The 21,276-nt window shown below is 38.1% G+C and overlaps 1 protein-coding gene across 1 annotated transcript; it reads left to right on the forward strand.

Annotated features, from left to right (window-relative positions):
- The first annotated feature begins 7,351 nt into the window (after positions 1 to 7,351).
- LOC122658100 (long chain acyl-CoA synthetase 1) lies at positions 7,352 to 19,120 on the forward strand. Its single transcript, XM_043852990.1, has 19 exons — positions 7,352 to 7,556; positions 7,870 to 7,933; positions 8,050 to 8,139; positions 8,257 to 8,313; positions 8,416 to 8,464; positions 12,558 to 12,634; positions 12,743 to 12,782; positions 12,880 to 12,974; positions 14,684 to 14,851; positions 15,381 to 15,491; positions 15,633 to 15,720; positions 15,824 to 15,890; positions 15,990 to 16,065; positions 16,368 to 16,485; positions 17,419 to 17,664; positions 17,754 to 17,893; positions 17,999 to 18,181; positions 18,659 to 18,778; positions 18,870 to 19,120. The coding sequence occupies exons 1-19, from the start codon at positions 7,411 to 7,413 to the stop codon at positions 18,915 to 18,917; spliced, it is 1,983 nt and encodes a 660-aa protein (XP_043708925.1). The 5' UTR covers positions 7,352 to 7,410; the 3' UTR covers positions 18,918 to 19,120.
- The last annotated feature ends 2,156 nt before the right edge of the window (positions 19,121 to 21,276 follow it).

Genomic DNA, 21,276 nt, shown 5'->3' on the forward strand with positions numbered 1-21,276 from the left:
GCAATCATCTTCTAAGTAGTTGAGTTGGGCTGTTCATGTATGGATTCCTACCTGATATGTATAGATGTACTTTGATAAGAAACAAACTAAGAATTCATATTTGAAAGTAAAAAATTCTAGAAATAAAATAGTGGGCAAGAGATCGCGTGGTGTGTAGTTAAATTTATTTTTTTTGTCCCTCTTTCCCTTCTCCTTCTTTGGTCCCCTTTCATTCATTTATAAGCGATCTTCTAAGTAGTTGAGTTGTTCATTTATGGATTTCCTACCTCATATTTTGAGATGTACTTTGACAAGAAACACCCTAAGAAATCATATTTGAAAGTCATAAATTCTAGAAATAAAATAATGGGCAAGAGATCGATGTCTAGTCGTGTGGTCCTTGGCTCCTTGCACTAGTGTGGGGCTAATGAATGGGGGTGTAAATGAATAGCCGAAATCCATTTCCGTATCCGTGTCCGTATCTGTTTAGCACTATCCGAATCCGTTCGAAAGCTAAACGGATGCGGATACGGATAGGCTATAGCTATCCGAAAAGCTATATTTACATGTAAACGGATAAAATATCCGATCCGTATCCGTTTAGCACTATCCGAATCCGTCCGATAGCTAATCGGATGCGGATGCGGATATAGCACTATCCGAGCAGAATCCGATCCGTTTATAGCCCTACTAATGAATGCTTACGCAGAGGCCTCTGCCTATATGAGATTTTTTATTTCACTGTGGTCCTTGACATAGTCCTAGCTTGCTTATAGTGCATAGTCAATAGATAATGATTTCAGTAGTGAAACTCCTGAAGTTGATGATCTTGTTGAAACCCCATCTAGTAGAACAAAAGATGGTCTGGAGGATATTAGGATAGGAAATGAAATTACATACCTTTTGTAGAACAACTATCAACTACAACTTGTCATTGATAGATCTTTAATAGTTGTTAACAAACAATATATTTATTTATGATTAAAAATTTAGGACTTGTTCTAATATGTGTGGTTCAGATAAAATTTCATTGCGATTGTAAATTGAATTGAAACTTTTATTATGTAATTTATCACTTTTTTTTTCTAACTCATATTTGATTTTAATGAATAGTATTATATGTTAAATTTTGGTTAGTAATTATCAATTTTAATGTCTCTAAGTGGGTAGATGAATTTGATGAGACGAAAGAAGTTTGGTGTTCTAATATGGCGCTAACTGGACTTCTTCCAACTCCATCCCATTCTTCTTGGCCTTTTGAAGTCCTTAAATATTTCTTGCAGATTTTGGATCGAGTCAAAGATGTCTCTTTCAAAAAGTTAACAAACCCTACATTGCTAAACTGGTTAAGATCGATCTTTTGTTAAACATACCTATCATACTAATGCACCCTATGTTCTAGAACACTATACGAATTTGCCATCCTATTAATATATAGAGTAAACTTCTAGTAGACCCCCTGAGGTTTGCAGACATGTCATGTAGCCCCCCTGAGAACTAAAATGTTACATACGGATCCAGAAAATGGATGGAACACTCGTCCCGTTAGAGTCCACAGTTAAGTGATGATGTCATCCTTTTATATCCCAAAAATACCCTTATACATGTTTGATGAAAAAGTGAAAAGATGGAAATTACGTTTATATCCTTCTATCTTCTTCAACCTTAGAAAAGAATATGAACTCAAAGAAGACCGTTGGAGGAGTTGCAGGCGATTTGATGAAGAGCTTCTCTATTTAAACACATCTGTCCATGTGAAATCTGGAGCTCCTCTATGTTAACATCATTTGCCCCATGTAAGATCTGAAGCTCCCTATATGTAAATTTGCCCCATGTGAAATCTTCAGACCGTTGCAAAGCTCTGACTTCTCTCTCCGGTCACTGAAATTTCGGCGATAGACGAGTCTTTAAGGTATGTAAAGTAAATCCCTTAACCTCTATTCTTCCTGCAACTTGATTTCTGTTGTTTATCTCTGCACATCAATCGTAAGAGAAGAGAATGGAACCCTAGCCTATAATTTTCCCCAACTGAGAAATAAAATTTCTTGGTTAATATTATCTTCTCATTCCATATTTTTTGAATTTTTCCCCCTTTGATTCCATCGACTAGAGTGAAACCGGAATATATTCTTGACACTTTGATTTTTGTTGTTTATCTCTGTACATCAACCGTAAGAGAAGAGAATGGAGCCCCAACCTTTAATTTTCCCCAATTGAGAAGGATAAAATTTCCTGGTTAATATTATCTTCTCATTCTAGATTTTTTGAATTTTTCCCACTTTGATTCCATCGACTAGAGTGAAATCGGAATATGTTCTTGACACTTTGAATTTTTTCCACTATTGCAGATAAGAATGGCCTCAGCTTCTAGTACAAACAGTACCTCAGGTTATATCAAATTTGAGAACAAGAAATGCTACTGTGGACGTAAAGCTATAGTGAAGATATCGGAATTGGAGAAAAATCCAGGAAGACTATACTACAAATGTGAAGTGGATGGCTGTAACTTTTGGAAATGGGTGTACCCAAATGATGCTCCAACAAGGTCAACTCCCTTGATAGAGTCAGCAAGGAACAACCCTGTTGCTAACAACCCTGTGGTTGGTGGAAGTGAGAATGAACTGTTCCAGTTGAAGAGCACAGTGAACCAAATGCACAAGATGCTTATTGTAATCATGTTTGTTGTTCAATTTATATTAGTGTTGTCTGTTATTAACTTTGTAGTGATGATTATAAAATAATAGATGGAAGTTTTATTACATTTTGTTTGATGTTCTATGGATTGGATTGTCAAAGATAATAGGTGGTAGATCCCCAGTAGGTACATCTGAATCCCTTCAAAGGTTTAAAAAACTAACAACTAAAACACCACCAAATAGGAGCCAAGCTTCACACCTCAAAACCACAATGGATTTGGCTTCTATGAGTCATGGCTCAGAGTAATTCTCACTCAACTCATGATCACTATCCTTCCAACTTCCCTGAGAAGACCACCACCACCAACCAACAGCTGCAGCAGTAGCAGCAACAAGCAAGCAAGCTTAAAAACAGAACAAAAAAAAAAAAAAAAAAAAAAAAAAAAAAAAAAAAAAAAAAAAACCCAACCAAGCAAGCTGCATAAGCAAGCAAGCAAGCTAAAAAAAAAAAAAAAAACCAGCCAAGCAAGCTAGAGCTGGAGCTGCAGCAAGCAAGCTACAGCAAGCAAGCAACAGCAGCAAGCCAGCAGCAGTAGCAGCAATATCCCTGTTGAAAATAACTGAAAAATAAAACCATAGTAATATGCATTCAATCCCATGGGAACACTTGATTTAACATCATCTATCACACCCAAGTGTTAATACAAATTCTGAAAAAACATCCACTTCAAAGTACCACAACCAATCCAAAGTACATATTACAAACACAACATCCACTTCAAAGTCATAATACAAACAACCCCAATAAAATTCACTACAGCACAACACTAAACTAAATAAAAGAAAGTCTCAGTTCTTCTTCTTTGCTGCCTTTCTCTTTTCTCTAATCTTTGCTGCAGCTGCATCCATCTTGGCTCGTGTCTTTGCTTGGCTACTCTTCACAGTGGTAGCTGAAGAAGACTGTGACCTGGTCACTCTCTGAGAGTTGCTGATATCACCCTGGCTCATATTATCATGAGTTCTCTACATAAGCAATAAATATATATGGTTAGTTAAACATGCAAATACAGGTGTGACATATATATATTAAAGCATAAATAGTTATAGTTATACCTTCGCACCAACAATCCAACTAGTAGATGCCCTGCTAACCTTTACTGGAGGTCCCTTACATTTTCTCTTATTATGGCCTACCATGTTGCATCTGCTACATCTGAGGCTTGTTGATCTTTGACTGGATTCCCCAGTAGGTGCTTCATCAGGATCTTTTCTCCTACTTTTTGTTGATCTACCTTGAATCCTCCTCTGCATCATTTGTTAACAATTTTTCATCATTATTCGGGAGTATGGCTTTCACCTTAAAGGTCACATCATGTCCTGTGGGGACATGTTTGATTACTCCATTATATATGTCCGAGATCATGTCCAAGTAGCCATATGTATCCTTGTCAACAAATTTTGTTTCCTTCACCATATACCAATTGTACTCAACTTCATGTAACACAGACATTGCTGTACAATTGACAAAGTGAGCCCAAATATGTCTCCTACAATTCTGCAAAGCACAAACCATATATAACTAGATAATTTATAACTTTTAATCTAAGCTTACAACATCTCTTATTCTAATTTTCAAGCTTTTCTTTAAAATTTAGTCTTTTCATGCTTTTATCCATTGCCTTGGTCATTTTCTAATGGCAGTAAATATAATAAGAAGCCAACTGGGAAAAGAATCAAGTATTGATAATCACCCAATGATGCTAATTATTTTTTCAAGGATCCCCATAAGCCTACTTTCACACTTTGCAATACTAGGGCAGCAACTGCAATTGGTTGAAAGGGTTGAAAGATCAAATGTTTCCACACTACAAATTGCTTTTTTTAAGTCTGAAATTTATTATGTGCCTCTGTGGTCTGGATCAGGGTTTGTAATTAGAACCAATGTGCTCTGTGGTTTGTGTCTAATTAGAACCTAGGTGTAGGCATTGCTGTTTTTGGGGTTATAGATGAGGGCTGAGATGATCCAAATCAGATGTGCTGAGTTGAGCCATTTCAGAAGGGATAAGGTCCAAGGGTCATTTAGCAATCCTAAATGCTGAAAATTGGCCCAAAATTTACTTCCTTTTGGATTGAAAGCATCAAACTAGTGTCACTTAACTGTAAAATTGTAGTAGAGCAGCATACTGAGACAGAGAAATGTAATACAGCAGAATACTGAGACAGATTGAGAGAGTAAGAGAGAGAGACAGAGTACCTTAGTGGATGGTGGAAGAGGGGACAGAGAGCCAGAGAGAGATACAAAGAGTTGTAGCTCGAGGGATATGGCGGTGGTCCTTCAATTTCCTTATGTAAACGAAACCACAGAGGTGAAGAAGAGGTCCTTTGCAATCCTTCCTCACAGCAGTGGTGACAACGGCGGTGCACAGCAGCGGAAGAGATGAAGAAGATGAAGCAGCAGAGCGCAGTGTCCTTCACAATACTTCCTCACGGCAGTGGTGACAACGGCGGTGCACAACAGAGGAAGAGATGAAGAAATGAAGAAGATCATCCTCTCTATGGTGAAAACGGCGCTGTTCTCTTTCAAACCTAGCAGAGGAAGAAGAGAAAGAAGAGTAAAGTTAGAAGACGATGGCTTAGGGATTAGCAGAAGGGTAATTTGGACTTTTACCTATCCATGACTTGCTGACATCATCCATTTACTAGTTTTCTCTAACGGGACGAGTGTTCCATCCGTTTTCTGGATCCGTATGTAACATTTTAGTTCTCAGGGGGGCTACATGACATGTCTGCAAACCTCAGGGGGTCTACTAGAAGTTTACTCTAATATATAAGTTTCTTGTTCAGATGAGACGAAGGAAGGGATGAACATGCATTGGTTACTTGCTATGGACCAATGTCTGATTACAACATTACTTCTACAAATTCAATAAGGAAATAAATGCCCAAATAGATTTAAACCTGTAACATTCAATTCACCTCCTAACATTTATTTATTTGGAAAGGAAAGTGATACAGAGGGGCCCGCAGAAGATACTCAAGGGAATGAGAGAGGATCATAGCCTGCAATGAGTCCCATTACAAATTCTCAACCAAACAATGTGGGAGGGAGTTCAAGAGCAATGTCATCTTGTCCACAGACAAATGAGAGGAGACGAAAGAGGGTTAAATATTTGGAGCCCGAGGTTGGATGTATGGTCACCTGCTGCTTCACTTGTGGATCCATTAGTTGCTTTCGCCGTCGTAGTACGTGGGGTGATTATATGGAGAAGAAATAATCGTACCATTTGAACATCTCATTCAAAACGAGAAGATGGCTAAGGCATTTCTTGCTCTACCTCCTAAGGTGAGATTATGATTTTTATTGCTCATATAGTAAATTTATAAACCAATGAAAAAATATTGTGATTCAAAAATATAATTTTTTGATATTTTAGTAATAGGTATGTAATTACCTTTTTGGGCCTAATCAACTACCCCATGTGCTTATTGAATTGGAGAATGACATTGTGATTGATGCATATGGACAAGACAATTAATAACATTAAACATGATTATAAATTTGTGGTTAAGTATAATTATTATGTTTGTCTAATGGCCTGTGGTGACGTTGGTGGAGGGAAACTCAGTCGTAATTTAAATGCGAAAGTTTTTCCTTATCTAAGGTGAAGATAGAATCTCTTCATCCACTCTGCTTTGACGTTGTGATTGAACTCTTGGAATAGCAAGTCCTATCATAATTCTCGTCCCCTTTTATTGAAGGTTTGAAATACCTCCTCTCGATCAAATTAAAAGGTAGGAAAGGGTTTAGCATGCCGCTAGCTTCCTGTAAGCAACATGCACCAATCCAAGGGTTGGACATAGGAGGGCAATGGGGCCTTTTCCAATAGCTGAGGACAGAGGACGACATGTGTTGGGCACCTTGGCAACGTTCCCAATTTTTTCCCTTAAAAGTGAGGTCTTGTAAATTAAAAAAGAGAAAAAGAACGCAACCTAGGTGCGTGCTGTGCACTGCCCCTATATCGAGACACAGGGACAGGCAAAATGACCGCTACCTACGCCCCCATGGATAGGGGGAATATATTGAGGGTGCGACAGTCATTTCCCCACCCCTATGTCTGATCACAAGAGCAGCGTACTACACACGCCCAGGTAGCGTTCTCTTTCCCATTAAAAAAATTCTTACTTGTTATTTACACGAGAGAGAAGAAAAGACACAAGGCCCCAGCATACGTTTCGTAGCGTTCTGAGCAAATTTAGCTCGTCTCCGGGGAGCCCAGGGTGCTGCTAGCCGTTGTGTCCCACACATCCCTAGGCATGCGCCGAGATGTGTGCGGCACAGCTCAACCGCTGGATGCCCCCTGGGGGCGCTGGGCTCCCTGGGGACGATCCTGATCCCAACTTATATCGGCTCCTGTCAATCCGGGCAGCTGGGCTGCATGTGCAGCGCTAGAGGTGAGGCGGTGCGCATTTACCGCCTTACCCCCTGCCCGGGCGCTCGGACAGGGTGTAAGGCGGTAAATGCGTGCCGCCTCACCTCTGGCGCTGCACATGCATGCAGCGCAGCTGCCCGGATTGACAGGATATTTTTCAAACTTATATAGTCGTTCCCTGGAGACGATCCTGATCCCAACTTATAGTCGTTTGGCAAAAGTTTTCCGCCACCTTCTATCTTTCTTTCTTTCTTTCTTTATATATATGAGCTCGTAGTCCTCTTTTCGTATAGGTGTCAATGATTCTGTGTGGGTGTGTCACTGGCTCTTGTTCTTGACGTTTTGGAACAGGGGAGGAAAAAGCTATGAAATTCTTTGCCGTTCAAGTCGAGGATGGAAGGGTCGGGAGGGATGGAAACCCAGCTGTTGGTCCTGTCTACAGGAATCCACTCGCCAAGAATGACTTCCCACCACCAGATTTTAACTTGAGCAACTCATGGGACATTTTCAGGTAGTCTGTTAAGATATATTGCTGAGTTTTGATGGTTGGGTACTCTCTGAAAATCCCACTGAGAGGTGCTTTTTCGGTTTAATGGCTGCTCACCTATATACTACATTATTTCCAACTCAACTTGTAAATAATTTCTATAAACTCATAGTAGATTTTATCTATCCAAGTCCTTATTGGTCTTTGCATCATTGTCTTCATTACAATTGATTGAAACATCTGATTAACTTCCACAATTAAATTTTTACCAGATATGCTTTTTGTGATAGTTTCAAGATAAATGTTTCTTTAACAACAAAAATGTCTTGATTTGCAGGGCTTCTGTAGAGAAATATCCTCGGAACAGGATGCTTGGTTCGCGTGAATTTAATACTGGAAATGTAGTTTCTTATGTGAATTATGTACAATTTGTAGAAGTAGTGGTTATTTTGTTCAGTAGATGTTGTTTTCTTTTTCTTATATAGAAAATTGCTTTGTGGATGTTCTTGGTCTTCAGTTAGGACATTATGTGTGGAAAACTTACAAGGAGGTATACGACGAGGTTCTGCTTATTGGCTCCGCATTAAAGGCATCAGGTGCTGAACCTGTAAGTTGGGAGTTTCCACTAAAATATTGCTTTCTTCTGGTGAAGTTAAATTCCTTCAATATCATTTAATTTGTAAAGGCTTCAGTGTTATTCCTCTTCTTTTCTTTAATTTGATAGGGTTCACGTATTGGGGTTTATGGTTCGAATTGTCCCCAATGGATCATGGCAATGGAGGTCTGTTGGGTTTTTTTTCTCCATTTTAATTTACATGAATTCCCAGGACTAGATTTTTTCTGAGATGATATTTTTATGACCAATAGTTTGAATCTTGTGCAGGCTTGCAATGCTCACAGTTTTATTTGTGTTCCTCTATACGATAACCTTGGTAATTTTATTTTATTCTTGTTTTGTTTCCTGCTGTTGGTGGTCATCATTTTATGCTCTGTTTCTCTCTCTTGTTTGTTCATGCCACTATGTCTATGTGATGCAGATTGATCAGATCTGATGGATCTGATTGGTCTGCGAGTAAGTTGGCTCTACTAGAAGAATGGAAGGGATCCCAATCTGACAGATAGATATGGGCCAGATTTGATCTCAGATCTTACAGTTAGATTCTGATCTAATAATTTATATGTTCAAATATGAAATCTATATCTGATGGTTCAGATAAAAAAGAAAATGACCAGATCTCAATAATTAATTCCCAGAATAAAATTAGGTATTAAATAATCCAAATAAGAGAAAATCGAATAAGAAAGAAGGAAGCAAGAAAAGACAGCTTGCAACTTGCAAGTGAGAGAAAATATGAGAGAAATTTAGTGTGAATGGGAGTGAGAGAAGGAAAGAGCGAATATCTCTTCTAGAAATTAGAATTTGAAACTAACAACAGAAAAGGGAGAAGAAGAAATAAGGAAGAAATATAAAGAGAATATCACCAACTGCAGGGAAGGAGAGACAAAAGATAAGAAGGAAGAGAGAGGGAGATCTCTTACCATGGGGATGAGAGAGAGTTAGCTCATGTAAGAAAGGGAAACAAGAGGGAGAGAGAGAGAGAGCAATCATCAACAAAAACTAATCCATTCGAAAACCATAAATCATGGTGAGGGTTGAACCCAAAAGAGTAATAGACCACACTAAGGACTCTTTAACACTTTCTTACTCTATATAAACAATCAAAATCAATAAACCTCCAGGTTTGTTTTTGTTATTATTATCTAGATTATATCTGTTTGAATAGTTTAATTCTATAAACATGCAATATAGTTCTAATGTCACAAATAAGATGGTATATGTAAGAATGGTATAGAGTCATGACATGATTTTGATTAATCTAAATATAAATGGTAGCTTTAATCTGGCATCTAAGTATGATACTGTACAGTAGCTGATCTGACCTGTTGCTCAGTGATTAGTTTTACCGTCTTTCAAAGTATCTCATGGCATATTGCTGTTGAGCCTTCATAAGATGTAACCTTTATGAGATTCAACCTAACTAGTTTGGGCCAGAGGCTGCCGACATTGTCTGTTGATTTGGCTAAATATGGGTTCTACTCCCAATGGGTTTGATAGAGGGACTGAAACCCATCTGATGTAGGACAACCACTGCTAAACTTGAAGTTTGATGGACATGGAAGATGGAGGATTTGAGGTGGTTGATTGAAAGAAATATGCTGGGAAAAATGATGAAGCTTTCAATGGGTATAAGGATAAGATCTATCTGTGATGGTATCAAGTTATTCACTGATGGAAGATGGAGGATTTGAGGTGGTTGATTGAAAGAAATATGCTAGGAAAAATGATGAAGCTTTCAATGGATATAAGGATAAGATCTATCTGTGATGGTATCAAGTTATTCACTGATGTTTAAGAAATTTTGGATGAACTGAGGTTGGTAGTGCAGTCTTAGAATGAGCTGAGGGCCTAGAAAGCATGAAAGCTTTAAGAGATTGTGATGGAAGGCCAGACTAGCAGTAACTGTTCATTAAGTTATTGGGAAAATCAAGTATGTCGTGTCTATATAGACTTGAATAGACTAGACTAATTTGATTTTTATCCTTACTATGATAAGTTGACAGGATAACTGACTGAACCATTGGGCACTGAAAATACCATTCCAGGCTTCCAGCATTCAATTAGGTAGCAGTTTCTTTGTAAAGAGGTAAGTCAGGATTGTAGAATTTGAACTCTTCTTTCTATAAGCCTGATTTCCAACTGTCTACGTCAGTTTTCCTAATAAGTTGATACCATGTTGAGTTGAGGGGATGTTAAACCATTGGGCAGTGAACAATCCCCTTGCGTTATTTACCAGTGGTCAGGCTTTGGAAACATTGGTTATAACAATCACTTAGATATTTTCCTTGTTAAGATATAATGCAGGATTTTAGAATTTTAACCCTCTATCCGGTGAACCTGACTTCCAACCAGTGAAGATAAATGTTTCCTCAGAAGTTGATATTTATCCCTACCATGAGAGTTTTACAAGATGACTGGTTAAACCGTTGGGCCGTGAATGATCCCCTTATACTATTTAGCAGTTGTCTGGCTTAGGAAACTCTTATTAAAACTTCAATTTGGTAGTTGTTTTTCTTTTATATTTTTCATCATTTTCTTTTCCTACGGCTGAAAGGATGCAATAGGTTTTGGGTTATAATTATCATGTTGACTGCATAGTTGTCAAGGCGGCAAGGTGACCCAAGGCGTTGGAGGGGTGTCTAAGTGCTTAGGTCACAAGGCACCCGCCTAGGCGACCAAGGCGCCCAAGTGTTATTTTTATTTCCCCTCTTTTCTAACATTATTTAGTATGCTACAATATGTACCTTATATCATCAAAAATCAACATTAAGCCACATCAAGTCATCAAAAATCAACATTAAGTCACATAAAGTCATAAAAAATCAATATTAAGCCACATCAAGTCATCAAAAATCAACATAGAAATAGAAGACAGAAGAACTAAAGAAGCAAGTTATTGGAAGTTTGAAACAATCAAAACATACATTTGGTTTATATTGTTCTTGGAATTGGTCATTTTCAGGTATACCTAGTCTCACATTTGGTTTATATTGTTCTTAGAAAATATGATCTTATCAATAAGTAATTAACCTGCTCTCGATTTAGAGGAAATATCTTGTTCTCTAATAAATTTGATTGATCAAATGATTTTATTTTTACATGAGACTTTTTGTATTAGATAGAGCACAAAACCAGCTTTCCAACAAATCCAAGATTGATTAAATCTGATTTATATTGAAGGAGTTATGTTCCAGTCAAACCTCATTTGGTTTGCGCGAATGCTGTCAAAATCACTTTGATGAAAATATTTTTTTAGGTATCAAAACAAAAGAATATTTTACCGCACTTTTGGTTTTTAGCAATGTTTTAGCATATTAAGATTTATGAAATTTTTAGATTTAAGAAAAACCCCAGTATTAGAAAGTTGAAAATTTCACCTGCCGCAAAAAATGCAGTTTTTGTTCTTGAATTGGGGGGTTGACTTTTTATCCTTTTGGAATTTGATTGTTTAACTATTTTTATTGGATTTAAATAAGGGGTATTTGATTGGTTATGAATAATATCTTAAGTAAATGAAAACCTTTTTTTTTTTTAAAGAGCAATTTTATTGAATATATAAAAGGGGCCAATCAAGCCTATGACAGAGTACTGGCAAAGAAAGCTACAACTTAAAAGGGGACTCAGACCTTAGCCATATTAGCGAGGGCTAACCCGAGAAAAAAAATTAAAACAAGCCTACGAAGGCTCTGCGAGGTGTACCGAGGTGGTCCTTGTCCTATTTGATCTTCGAGGGATCCCAGAATATACACCAGGCCCATCAAAAGCCACACGAGCCAAAAGAGCCTCCTCCTCTAGTGAAAAGGGAGATAAAATCTCCTTTTCTACTATCGTGTCCACCGTTTTAACACCAAGCTTTGCCTTCTTTTGACATCTTCGCCTTGAAGCAGAGATAATATTAGTCTTCAGAATATGTTTCTCACGATTCTGCTTCCGTCTCACCACCTTGATGAAAGGGGTCTCATTGCAATTTTCATCCTCATTCCCCGGTGATGAAGCATCATGATGCACCACAGCCAGCATCATCATGAAAACATTTACTTAAATAATATTTGGCATAAATAAGTGTCAGAACCTAGTTCGATAACAATTAAACCAGTGCAAGATGCCCTACAATAAGGTGGCAGCCACCTAGGCACCTACAAATCCGCCTGGTGCCTAGGCGACACCAACTATGGTTGACTGCCTGTTCAGCATACTAGAGCTCCTGTAAAGAAGCAATGATTAAGTAGTCCCAACTCCCTGCATGTGCACTATGCTTACTGGTTTGACAGCGATATACTTTCCTAGTCCGATTTACGTTTTTTGAGCTTTTGTGATGTTCTCAATTGTTATATATTTATTTAAGGCATTCAATTTGTCATGATTTTTGAACAATTTATGATCTCAATGGTGTCTCATGGAGGCAGGGCCAGGGGCTGTAAACTTTATAATAGAGCATGCAGAGATTGATTTCGTTTTTGTTCAAGATAAGAAAGTGAAAGAAGTAAGTATCAAAAACTGAATCTTTTCATTCATTTGGTAGCTTGCTTTACCATTGAAGAATCCACAAACTGATTCATACTCACTGGATTCCATTTCATTTTCGTTGCAGCTTCTGAATTCTGATTGCAGATCTGCTCAAAGGTTGAGATGTGAGTGTATTCCTGACATGAGTACATATTTCGTTTTCCAGAAGCTGTTGGACGAACCTTATAATGACCTTCTTGGAGTGTCTTCTTCTGGTTGCAGTGGTGGTTTGCTTTACTTCACTTGCAAGGGAAGAAAAGGATGGTTTTTCCCGCATTGGATTGAAGCCATTCTCCTGGAAGGAGTTCCTGGAGATGGTTAGTATCTCAAGATTGATTTCTTTCCAGTGTCGTATGATGTTTCAAAATATTGGATGATCCACATCTTCGGGTCAGGCGCTGATGAATCTGTATCTTTTGAATGTTAACATGTATGAAAGGTAGAGAGTTCTAGCAGAATTGCTAGGGAACTTCCTTCAGATGGTTACAGATGCCCACAGACATGCACTTTCAGACACTCACCAATCCACACCTAAGTGACTCGTCTAGATTGGTTCACAATACATGATGCATATTTTACCCAATTAGAGTGATGATGTGGCAGATGTAGACTGTCCATCATATGGGATCACTGAATTTGTGATGTCAGTTCTGTAGTCCACCTCAGTTCTAACCCAGGCATTTGTGGTAGCCATCTTGCTTAATGTAAGTCACTAGGATTTCCAAAATGCTTGGAAGACATGGTTTTCTCTCTTTTCTTGGATGCCTCAACAAACCATTCCCTTGATACAACTCAATTCAACTCACAAAATCCTTATTCAACTACTTGGGTGGCCACATGAATGATGAATCTTTTTTTTTTTTTTTTTTTTGATAGATAGGCCCCAAGGAGATTTGAACTCATCACCTCTTAATTATGAGGTGTTGGTCTTTTCCAACCGAGCTATCCCCTTGGGGTTTATGAATGATGAATCTTATTCCACCACTCAACTTTTCTTCTAATAAATAATGAGCCATCATTAAGTTCATTCTACCCCTATCCTTGTCCTTTTAAGGCCTTTAATTTCCAGTATATCAGCTTTCACCATTGCATTCATCTGTCTGTGCTGCACATCAATCATTTTTATAAATTTTGCCCCATCTTGTCACCTATTGGTGCTACCACTAAGTCCTTGTGGATGCATTCGTTTCTGATTCTATCCTCTTTTTTTTTTTTTTTTGAGTTTCTACTCATCTCTATGAACATCCTCTTCTCAGCTATGCTCATTTTTATGTCTCTGTTATTTCTTTTTGCGCAGCAGCAAGCTCCAAAAAGCATTGCTATTCTTAAGCTGTCTTATAGGATTTTTTTTATTCAATTTTTAGGTTATGCATTGTTCACGCTGCACTCTGAAAGCACAATCTTCACTGCATACTCCTTTCTCGAATTTTGTTGGCAACATATTGCTCAACCTCTTTCTCTTTATGGACAAGGGATTCAAGATAATGTAACATGCTCACCCTGCAGTATTTCTTGGCCATCAATCCTAGGGGAAGGTTTTCCTGCACCGTGCAGTGAAGGAACTGTACAGCCATCAATGGCTGTCAATATCTGCCCCCCCCCCCCCCCCTATTTACAAATGATCGATAATACTCCCCACTGTTCCCCTATACCATATGGACACCATCTGAAGGCCTCGGTCAAGGGATTCTCCCTTGAACGTGGCTGAAGAAACTCGGTCCTTAATCTTATATTCCCTTGTTTCATTCCTTGGTGTCCAAAACAGAAATCTTACAGCTGCCTCTTAGCTACCATAAACAGTGACATCATTTGGTCAAGGATAAGTTTTTAAGGGGTGTCAGCTATTACTTAAGTCACATCAATCTATTGTGAGTAGCTCAATGTCTGTGTTTTACCAGGTGGCACTCCTTCAGTATCCAAGCATAAAATGTTCTATTTTTCACATGTCTAATGTACTAAAAACTTGCTGTTAGTCATATGCATGCCTTGTCTGTTTTAGTTGATTTTAGTGTTTCTTCATCATCAGGGAAGAGAAAATCCAGCAGAGCTTTCTGTGCCTCAGCCTCTTACTATATCTACAATAATGTATACCAGTGGCACCAGTGGAGATCCAAAAGGTGTTGTTTTGACACATGAAAACTTGGCTATGATTGTAAGAGGTCTTGACCTGTTTATGGACCAGTTTGAAGACAAGGTAAAATTAAGGGAACCTGTTATAGAAATATATTTTAGCCATATGAATTTTTCTCAGAGCTGTATCCAGAATCTCTTGATATGGGATCATTAATGGATAATTCTCAATGAGCCAACTTAGTTTTTTCAACCATCAAAGTGGTCTACCAACACGTGCAGAATCTATGGGAAGCAGACAAGGGTGTTCTGCTTAGATTTGATGGTTTCAACCTCAATGATCTCATTCATCAAAAATGTTCCTGATTGAATGCTTCTAATTGTCAAAATTATGGGCTTTTTATCTGGACTGTACCATGATTCCCTTTCAATAGTATACAAAATAGGGTCATAGTTAGGGTGGTTATGCTTTCTCTATTTGGTATGTAAATATCTCCTGCGCGAGACATATGCAATGGTGCCTTTCTTCATCCCACTTGTATACTGATAATGTAGTCTATATTCTTCTTACTGGGTAATTTAGATTTTCTCTTCTAGAATGATGTTTTGCTTTCATTTGTTATCCTGATATTTGCATGTGGGCTGGTGAATAGATGACGGTGGATGATGTTTATCTTTCTTTCCTTCCCCTTGCTCATGTCCTTGATCGCATAATTGAGGAATACTTTTTCCACAAGGGTGCTTCTGTTGGCTATTACCACGGGGTATGCTGCTTGAACTTCTCTACCTTCTTAGTTGAAATTCAAAAAGCAAGAACCCTTAATTACCTCTTATCTAACCCAATCTATACTAGATTCAGGACTGTCTGTTTTAAAAATTGTGTTGACTTTATCTATTATTTGAAGGATATTAATGCCTTGAAGGAAGATTTGACAGAGCTGAAGCCAACATTGTTTGCTGGTGTTCCTCGAGTTTTCGAAAGAGTACATGAAGGCATGGGAAACCCATTTGGACATCTGTTATATGCTAGTTAATTTTATTGATTTGGATTGGAATGGACCTACTTACATAGTGGTTCAGCATGTCTGGGTTTCAGGTGCAATGAAGACTATAGAAGAGCTTAGTCCATTAAAGAGGAAGATTTTTGGCATTCTCTACAGCTAGTAAAGTTGCTATACCTCTTTCTTTTTTTTTTTCTAATAGTAGAATAACTGAGATACTTATTATATAAAAGTGACAGAATGCCTTTTTTTTAATTCCAGTAAACTTGCATGGATGAATTTAGGGTATAAACAGAAACAGGCATCACCGCTGGCAGACTTACTAGCTTTTAGGAAGGTACCTTCTATCATTTTCTTGCATTATTGTTTTGGTTTTCTTTTCCCTCAAAAGACTAAAAGAGTGGAAGATGGTTGCTCACAAACCACTATAACAAAAGTTATGGTGCTCCCTACACTGTAGAATATGCAACTGACATTGATTATACTGTCTGCAATTGTTGGTGATCTTAGAGCACATAGGCCCGCTCCAGTATAGTGGTGCGTTGTTTATTTTTTTCACTAAATTTTATTTTCCTGGAAATTCTCCACACATATCTCTGTCGAAAGATGACTTGGCTATCTATTCTGTTTAATGTATAGGTTAAGGCTGGGATAGGTGGCCGGGTTCGACTAATAGTATCTGGAGGTGCGCCCTTGAGCACTGAGTTGGAAGAATTCTTGCGTGTCACTACTTGTGCCTTTGTTGTCCAGGGCTATGGTAAATTTCTTTTCTTCTTATTGCATTTGAAGCTTTTCACGATGAAAAAAGATTTGATTTTGAGATACTCTATGCAGAAAGTTCACTTTCAAAACAGTGGGAGGTTGTGTATTTTTGTGAACTGGGATTTCCAAGTGCTTGAATGTGTTAAGAGTTTCTTCAGCTTAAATTCTGAAACTCTTCCTCTTCCAACAATAAAAGTTGCAACATTCATCAAGTATTCCTGATCTTTTCTCCTTGTCATTAAAATAAGTTTTGGTTACTCTTAAATCAACTCCAGGTTGGGCATCTTTTGAGAATGTCCAACCAAAGTGTAATATATCTTCATTCTGAAGCCTCACTCATGTACCGGATCTTCTTGTTGCTGAGATTATCCCTGTGTCCACGATAATGTGAAGGGAAAAAGTATCAACAGGTGTATTGGTAAAATAAATCCCAGACAACATATCATTTGTTTCTCGAGTATGTATGTGCCAAAAGACATCCAATGTGCTAATGATTGTGCATGGAATAGTAATCAGGGAGCCTCCCCTATGGCAGTCATGTGGATGGGTAATGTAGCTGATTCAGACATTCATATACGGGACACTAGGGATTAGCCAAGTCAATTTGCCCTGTTTGTAATTTCACATTAGCTATATATCCATCATTTATCAGACTTTCTCCTCATAAGACTAGGGCCTAAAGTTTTCTCAGAACCATTGAGACAGGCTTATACAAATGGCCCTAAATATCTGCCACGTGGCTGCTCAGGTAGGCTTAAGTTAGTGGACATCCTGTTCATGCCACCATCTATCCACTGGCTAAAAATTTCAGTCGAAGCACAAAGATAATGCTTTACTCTATTCAATTTGAGTATGTATGACTATGCGCGTACTTGCTCATACTTGTGAGCATCTTTTAAACTACTTACACTGTGATTCATTCATTCAGGTTTAACAGAGACATGTGGCTTGGCAACGGTTGGCTTTCCAGATGAGATGTCAATGCTTGGAGCTGTAGGTGTTGTTTCAGTATTCAGTGAGATACGACTTGAAGAGGTTCCAGAGATGGGGTACAACCCACTTGGGAATCCTCCTCGCGGTGAGATATGTGTGAGAGGGAAGACAGTTTTCTCTGGATACCACAAAGCTCCTGATCTGACAAAGGAGTCCTTTAAAGACGGGTGGTTTTACACAGGTTGAACTTTGTCATATTCTGGAAAGGCTGGAGCTTTTTATATGAAATTTTATAGTGTTCATTTCTGATCTGCTTCTTTGTTTTCTCAGGAGATATAGGTGAGTTTCTGCCCAATGGAGCTTTAAAGATTATTGATAGAAAGAAGAATATTTTCAAACTCTCTCAAGGAGAGTATGTTGCTGTTGAATATCTAGAAAAAGTCTATAGTTCTGCCCCTGTCATTGATGATGTAAGTATTCTCCTTGTTATCCAGGGTTACGGCTTAAAAAGTTTCCATTTTTTGTCATTAATAACTACTTAGGAGTCTAAATTGTTGCTTGGTCCTTTATTTAAGATCTGGGTATACGGGAACAGCACTAAGTCAATGCTGGTAGCGGTGATCATACCAAATGAAGATCACACAAAGAAATGGGCAGAATTAAATGGTCACAGAGGTTCCTTCTCTGAACTATGTTCACTTGAGCAGCTACGGAATTATATCATCCTCGAGCTCAAGACTGTAGCCAAGAGAAACAAGGTAATGGTTTATATTTTGGCAATTTTTTGTCAGTTTCCCCAAACTCCTTAAAATGATTCAAAACATCATTTGAGCACTTAATAAGACCTCTAAAGAAAAAAATTTGGCCCTGCATGTCATTCTAGAACACCTGTCCATTTTTACTATGCACGCTTCAAAATGAGATGTCTACAACAGCTTACTTACATAATGAGCTAAAATAGGAAAGATCTCCATGGGTGGATTCTGCTTGAACCCAGCTGGTTAGAACTACCATTATGTTTGTGATGAAGTACCTTCTAAGATTTCCTTGATTACCATTTGATTCATCCCCCTGGATAGATCTATTTAATGGTTTTTCTTCTTTATTTCTTCTTCCTTTTTTTCCTCTTTCTCTGCAGTGGGAGAGGGGTAATTACATTTTCTCTTTAGCATCAGTTGGAATTTAATCTTGGATGTTTGTTATTCTTACAAAATATCTGCTTTGGCTCAAACCAGCTGAGAGGTTTTGAATATATGAAAGGAGTTATTGTGGATCATGAACCCTTTGATGTTCAAAAGGATTTAGTGACTCCAACTATGAAGAAGAGAAGAGATCGACTTCTGAAACGCTATCAGGTTAATTAGTTAACCCCCTCCCCCAAATCATCTTCTCTCTCAAGCATATAACTCCCAAGTATTTGACAAAACTTGTTAAAATGTTGTGCAGGTGGAGATTGATAAACTCTATCAAAGCCTGACAGCAGGGATAGTTTAAGCCCTTGAAGTGTTGTGCATCATTGGATTATGCAGCATACTGATGATGTAAATAGTTGCAGTACTTGGACTATAGATTCTGTAATATGTATTTAAATAATACTGGGAGATAACATCTTTGAATTCTAAAATCATCACATGCTTGAGTATACAAGAAAATGGGTCATTGTAATCTCTAGCGTTCTACAGACAATTATGTTGGGAGTGTAGTCCCTCGTCAGCTGCTAACTAGCCTACCCCTTATACACCTGAGAGTCCCTCCACCTACCAGTTTGAACTTTTGGGATAGAAACTTTACAAAATTTTCACTGGCTTCACTGTCTCGTGTGTTTTTTGGTGTACTTGCTTCCCTATAACCACTCTTAAGCTTCCTTTTGTTGCTATCCTAGAAAGAATGGAAGGGAAGCCATTCCCAAAACTATTGGAACATGTATCTAATTGTCTTCCCAAGGAAAGGAAAAGTTATCCAAGTGATGATTTTGGTTGTGTTTCACACAAAATGTGCCACATGAAAAGGTTGGCACAACTAGGAATGGTAAGTTTTCCCAGCACAACCAAACAGCAGTGAGAGGGTTTCTCTCAGTCACATTTGTCTTCCCACACATCTTCCTGGTCTACCTTGCATTTGGTTATTTTCCGTCAAATTCTAAACAAATGGAGACATTAGCTTGAAGGGAATAGGTCTGAACTCAAATTTATAATTGTCTTCGGCAAAAATCTAGAAGGGTCCAACTGGCCTTGACAAAGTAATATAAGGGGTACTTATATGGTGTGGCAAGAGCCGCAAGACAGGAGCTGTACCACAGCTTTTCCAAGTGCCATGCTTAACCTTGACCCAATTAGGGTTGGAAGGCGAGAAGGTACCTGCTTTAACCTGCCCATTGTCATCCACAGTACAGCCACACTGCTGCTTTTAAGTGTTAGAGAATATAAATGTTTGGGGACGGTTCTTCTTCAGCCACAGTACTGAAGCATTCGGATGGTTTTGAAAAGGTATCGAGAACGTAAAGAGGTATTATCAACTTCGTACTATAGAGGGCAGACATTGATGACCCTAGATGAGTTTACTTTTCCTCAATGGTGACTTTCTCCTATATATTTCTGGTGAGCACAGAGCTCCATATTGTATTTATATCTTTATGTTAGTTACAGAAGTCCATGAAGTGATGAATTGCTCAAACCATCTCTCTTTTTCACATCATTATTTCATTGAATTAAGTTTTCCTCCACCTGAGAAGAGAGAATCTCTTCAGCTATTGGTGATGTGATCGAACTCCTGTGTCATCATTAATTCCCACCTCTACTGTATAGGATCGAAAATGCCTTACCGATGCAAATTTTTTTCCTCCCAGGTTCCCTGCTCCGTCCGGTTGTCTGGTTCCTCTCATAGGGGGGCGGAAATGATGACTTAACCACACCCGAGCAGTGTGTTCGGGCAGGGGATTAGGTCGTCATTTCCACCTCTAAGAGAGGAACCGGACAACTATACCGGGCAGGGATCCTGAGAGGATAATGACCCCCCAATTTCATGTTTGAGTTTTCAACACGGACCATGAAAGGTTATTGGGATTACTTTATCCTCTCTTATTGGAATTAGTGTTGCCTTTGTTATAAAATAGGGATTTTTGAAAATTTTATTTCATGAATTATTCTTCATGTAAGAATATGGTATTCAATTAATTAGAGATAGGTTTAGGATCACATGTTGATTCACAAATACAAATCCTTAGCTATCTCTCCCTTATGAAATAAGTCCAGTAGTAAGATTCCATCGGGTTACTCTGCCCTAAGTTTCCATATATGTGTAGATCTCTGCTTTTAAAATAAATATCACTTCACATAAAACCAATTAAAAGTAGATATAACACTCGAGCTCCAAGTAAGTAAGATATTTAAAAACAGTATTATTAACAATTAATACTTTTTTTTTGGTAAATTTATTAACAACTAATACCTGTTCAAACACTTTGTAAACAGTTTACAAACCATATCACTGGATCTGAAATTTTTAAGTCCAATCATGAACAGATAATCTCTCTTTTGATATTCACACTTACAACGGGAAGTGAATTCCATATCGAGCATCTCCAGTTCACAGGTAAATACCATGAGTCCAGTGCTCTATAAATTGGACCAAATTTGAGTCTTTAGTCCAAATGATGCAGATTTGTGGATGATTGAAGAAATCAATCGGCGGTAGAAGACAACATTTCCTATCTTCTGCCGTATCTTCTTTCTCACTCTTGTTTCACTCAGAGAGAATGTCTTAAGAAGCTCATGTTCTGGCCTGAATCTAAGGGAATTTTACCCCACCATCATTTCAGCTAATAAAATTATTGTCATGGTCAAGCAAAAAAAAA

This window comes from Telopea speciosissima, chromosome 4 (genome assembly GCF_018873765.1).
Source record: "Telopea speciosissima isolate NSW1024214 ecotype Mountain lineage chromosome 4, Tspe_v1, whole genome shotgun sequence".
NCBI classification, from domain to species: domain Eukaryota; kingdom Viridiplantae; phylum Streptophyta; class Magnoliopsida; order Proteales; family Proteaceae; genus Telopea; species Telopea speciosissima.

Excerpts from the sequence above, each read along its gene's own strand:
- LOC122658100 (XM_043852990.1), top strand. The coding sequence starts at position 7,411 with ATGAAATTCTTTGCCGTTCAAGTCGAGGATGGAAGGGTCGGGAGGGAT. Across the intron at positions 8,465-12,557 it reads TCCTCTATACGATAACCTTG|GGCCAGGGGCTGTAAACTTT; the intron begins GTAATTTTATTT and ends TCATGGAGGCAG. Across the intron at positions 16,486-17,418 it reads CTTTGTTGTCCAGGGCTATG|GTTTAACAGAGACATGTGGC; the intron begins GTAAATTTCTTT and ends TCATTCATTCAG.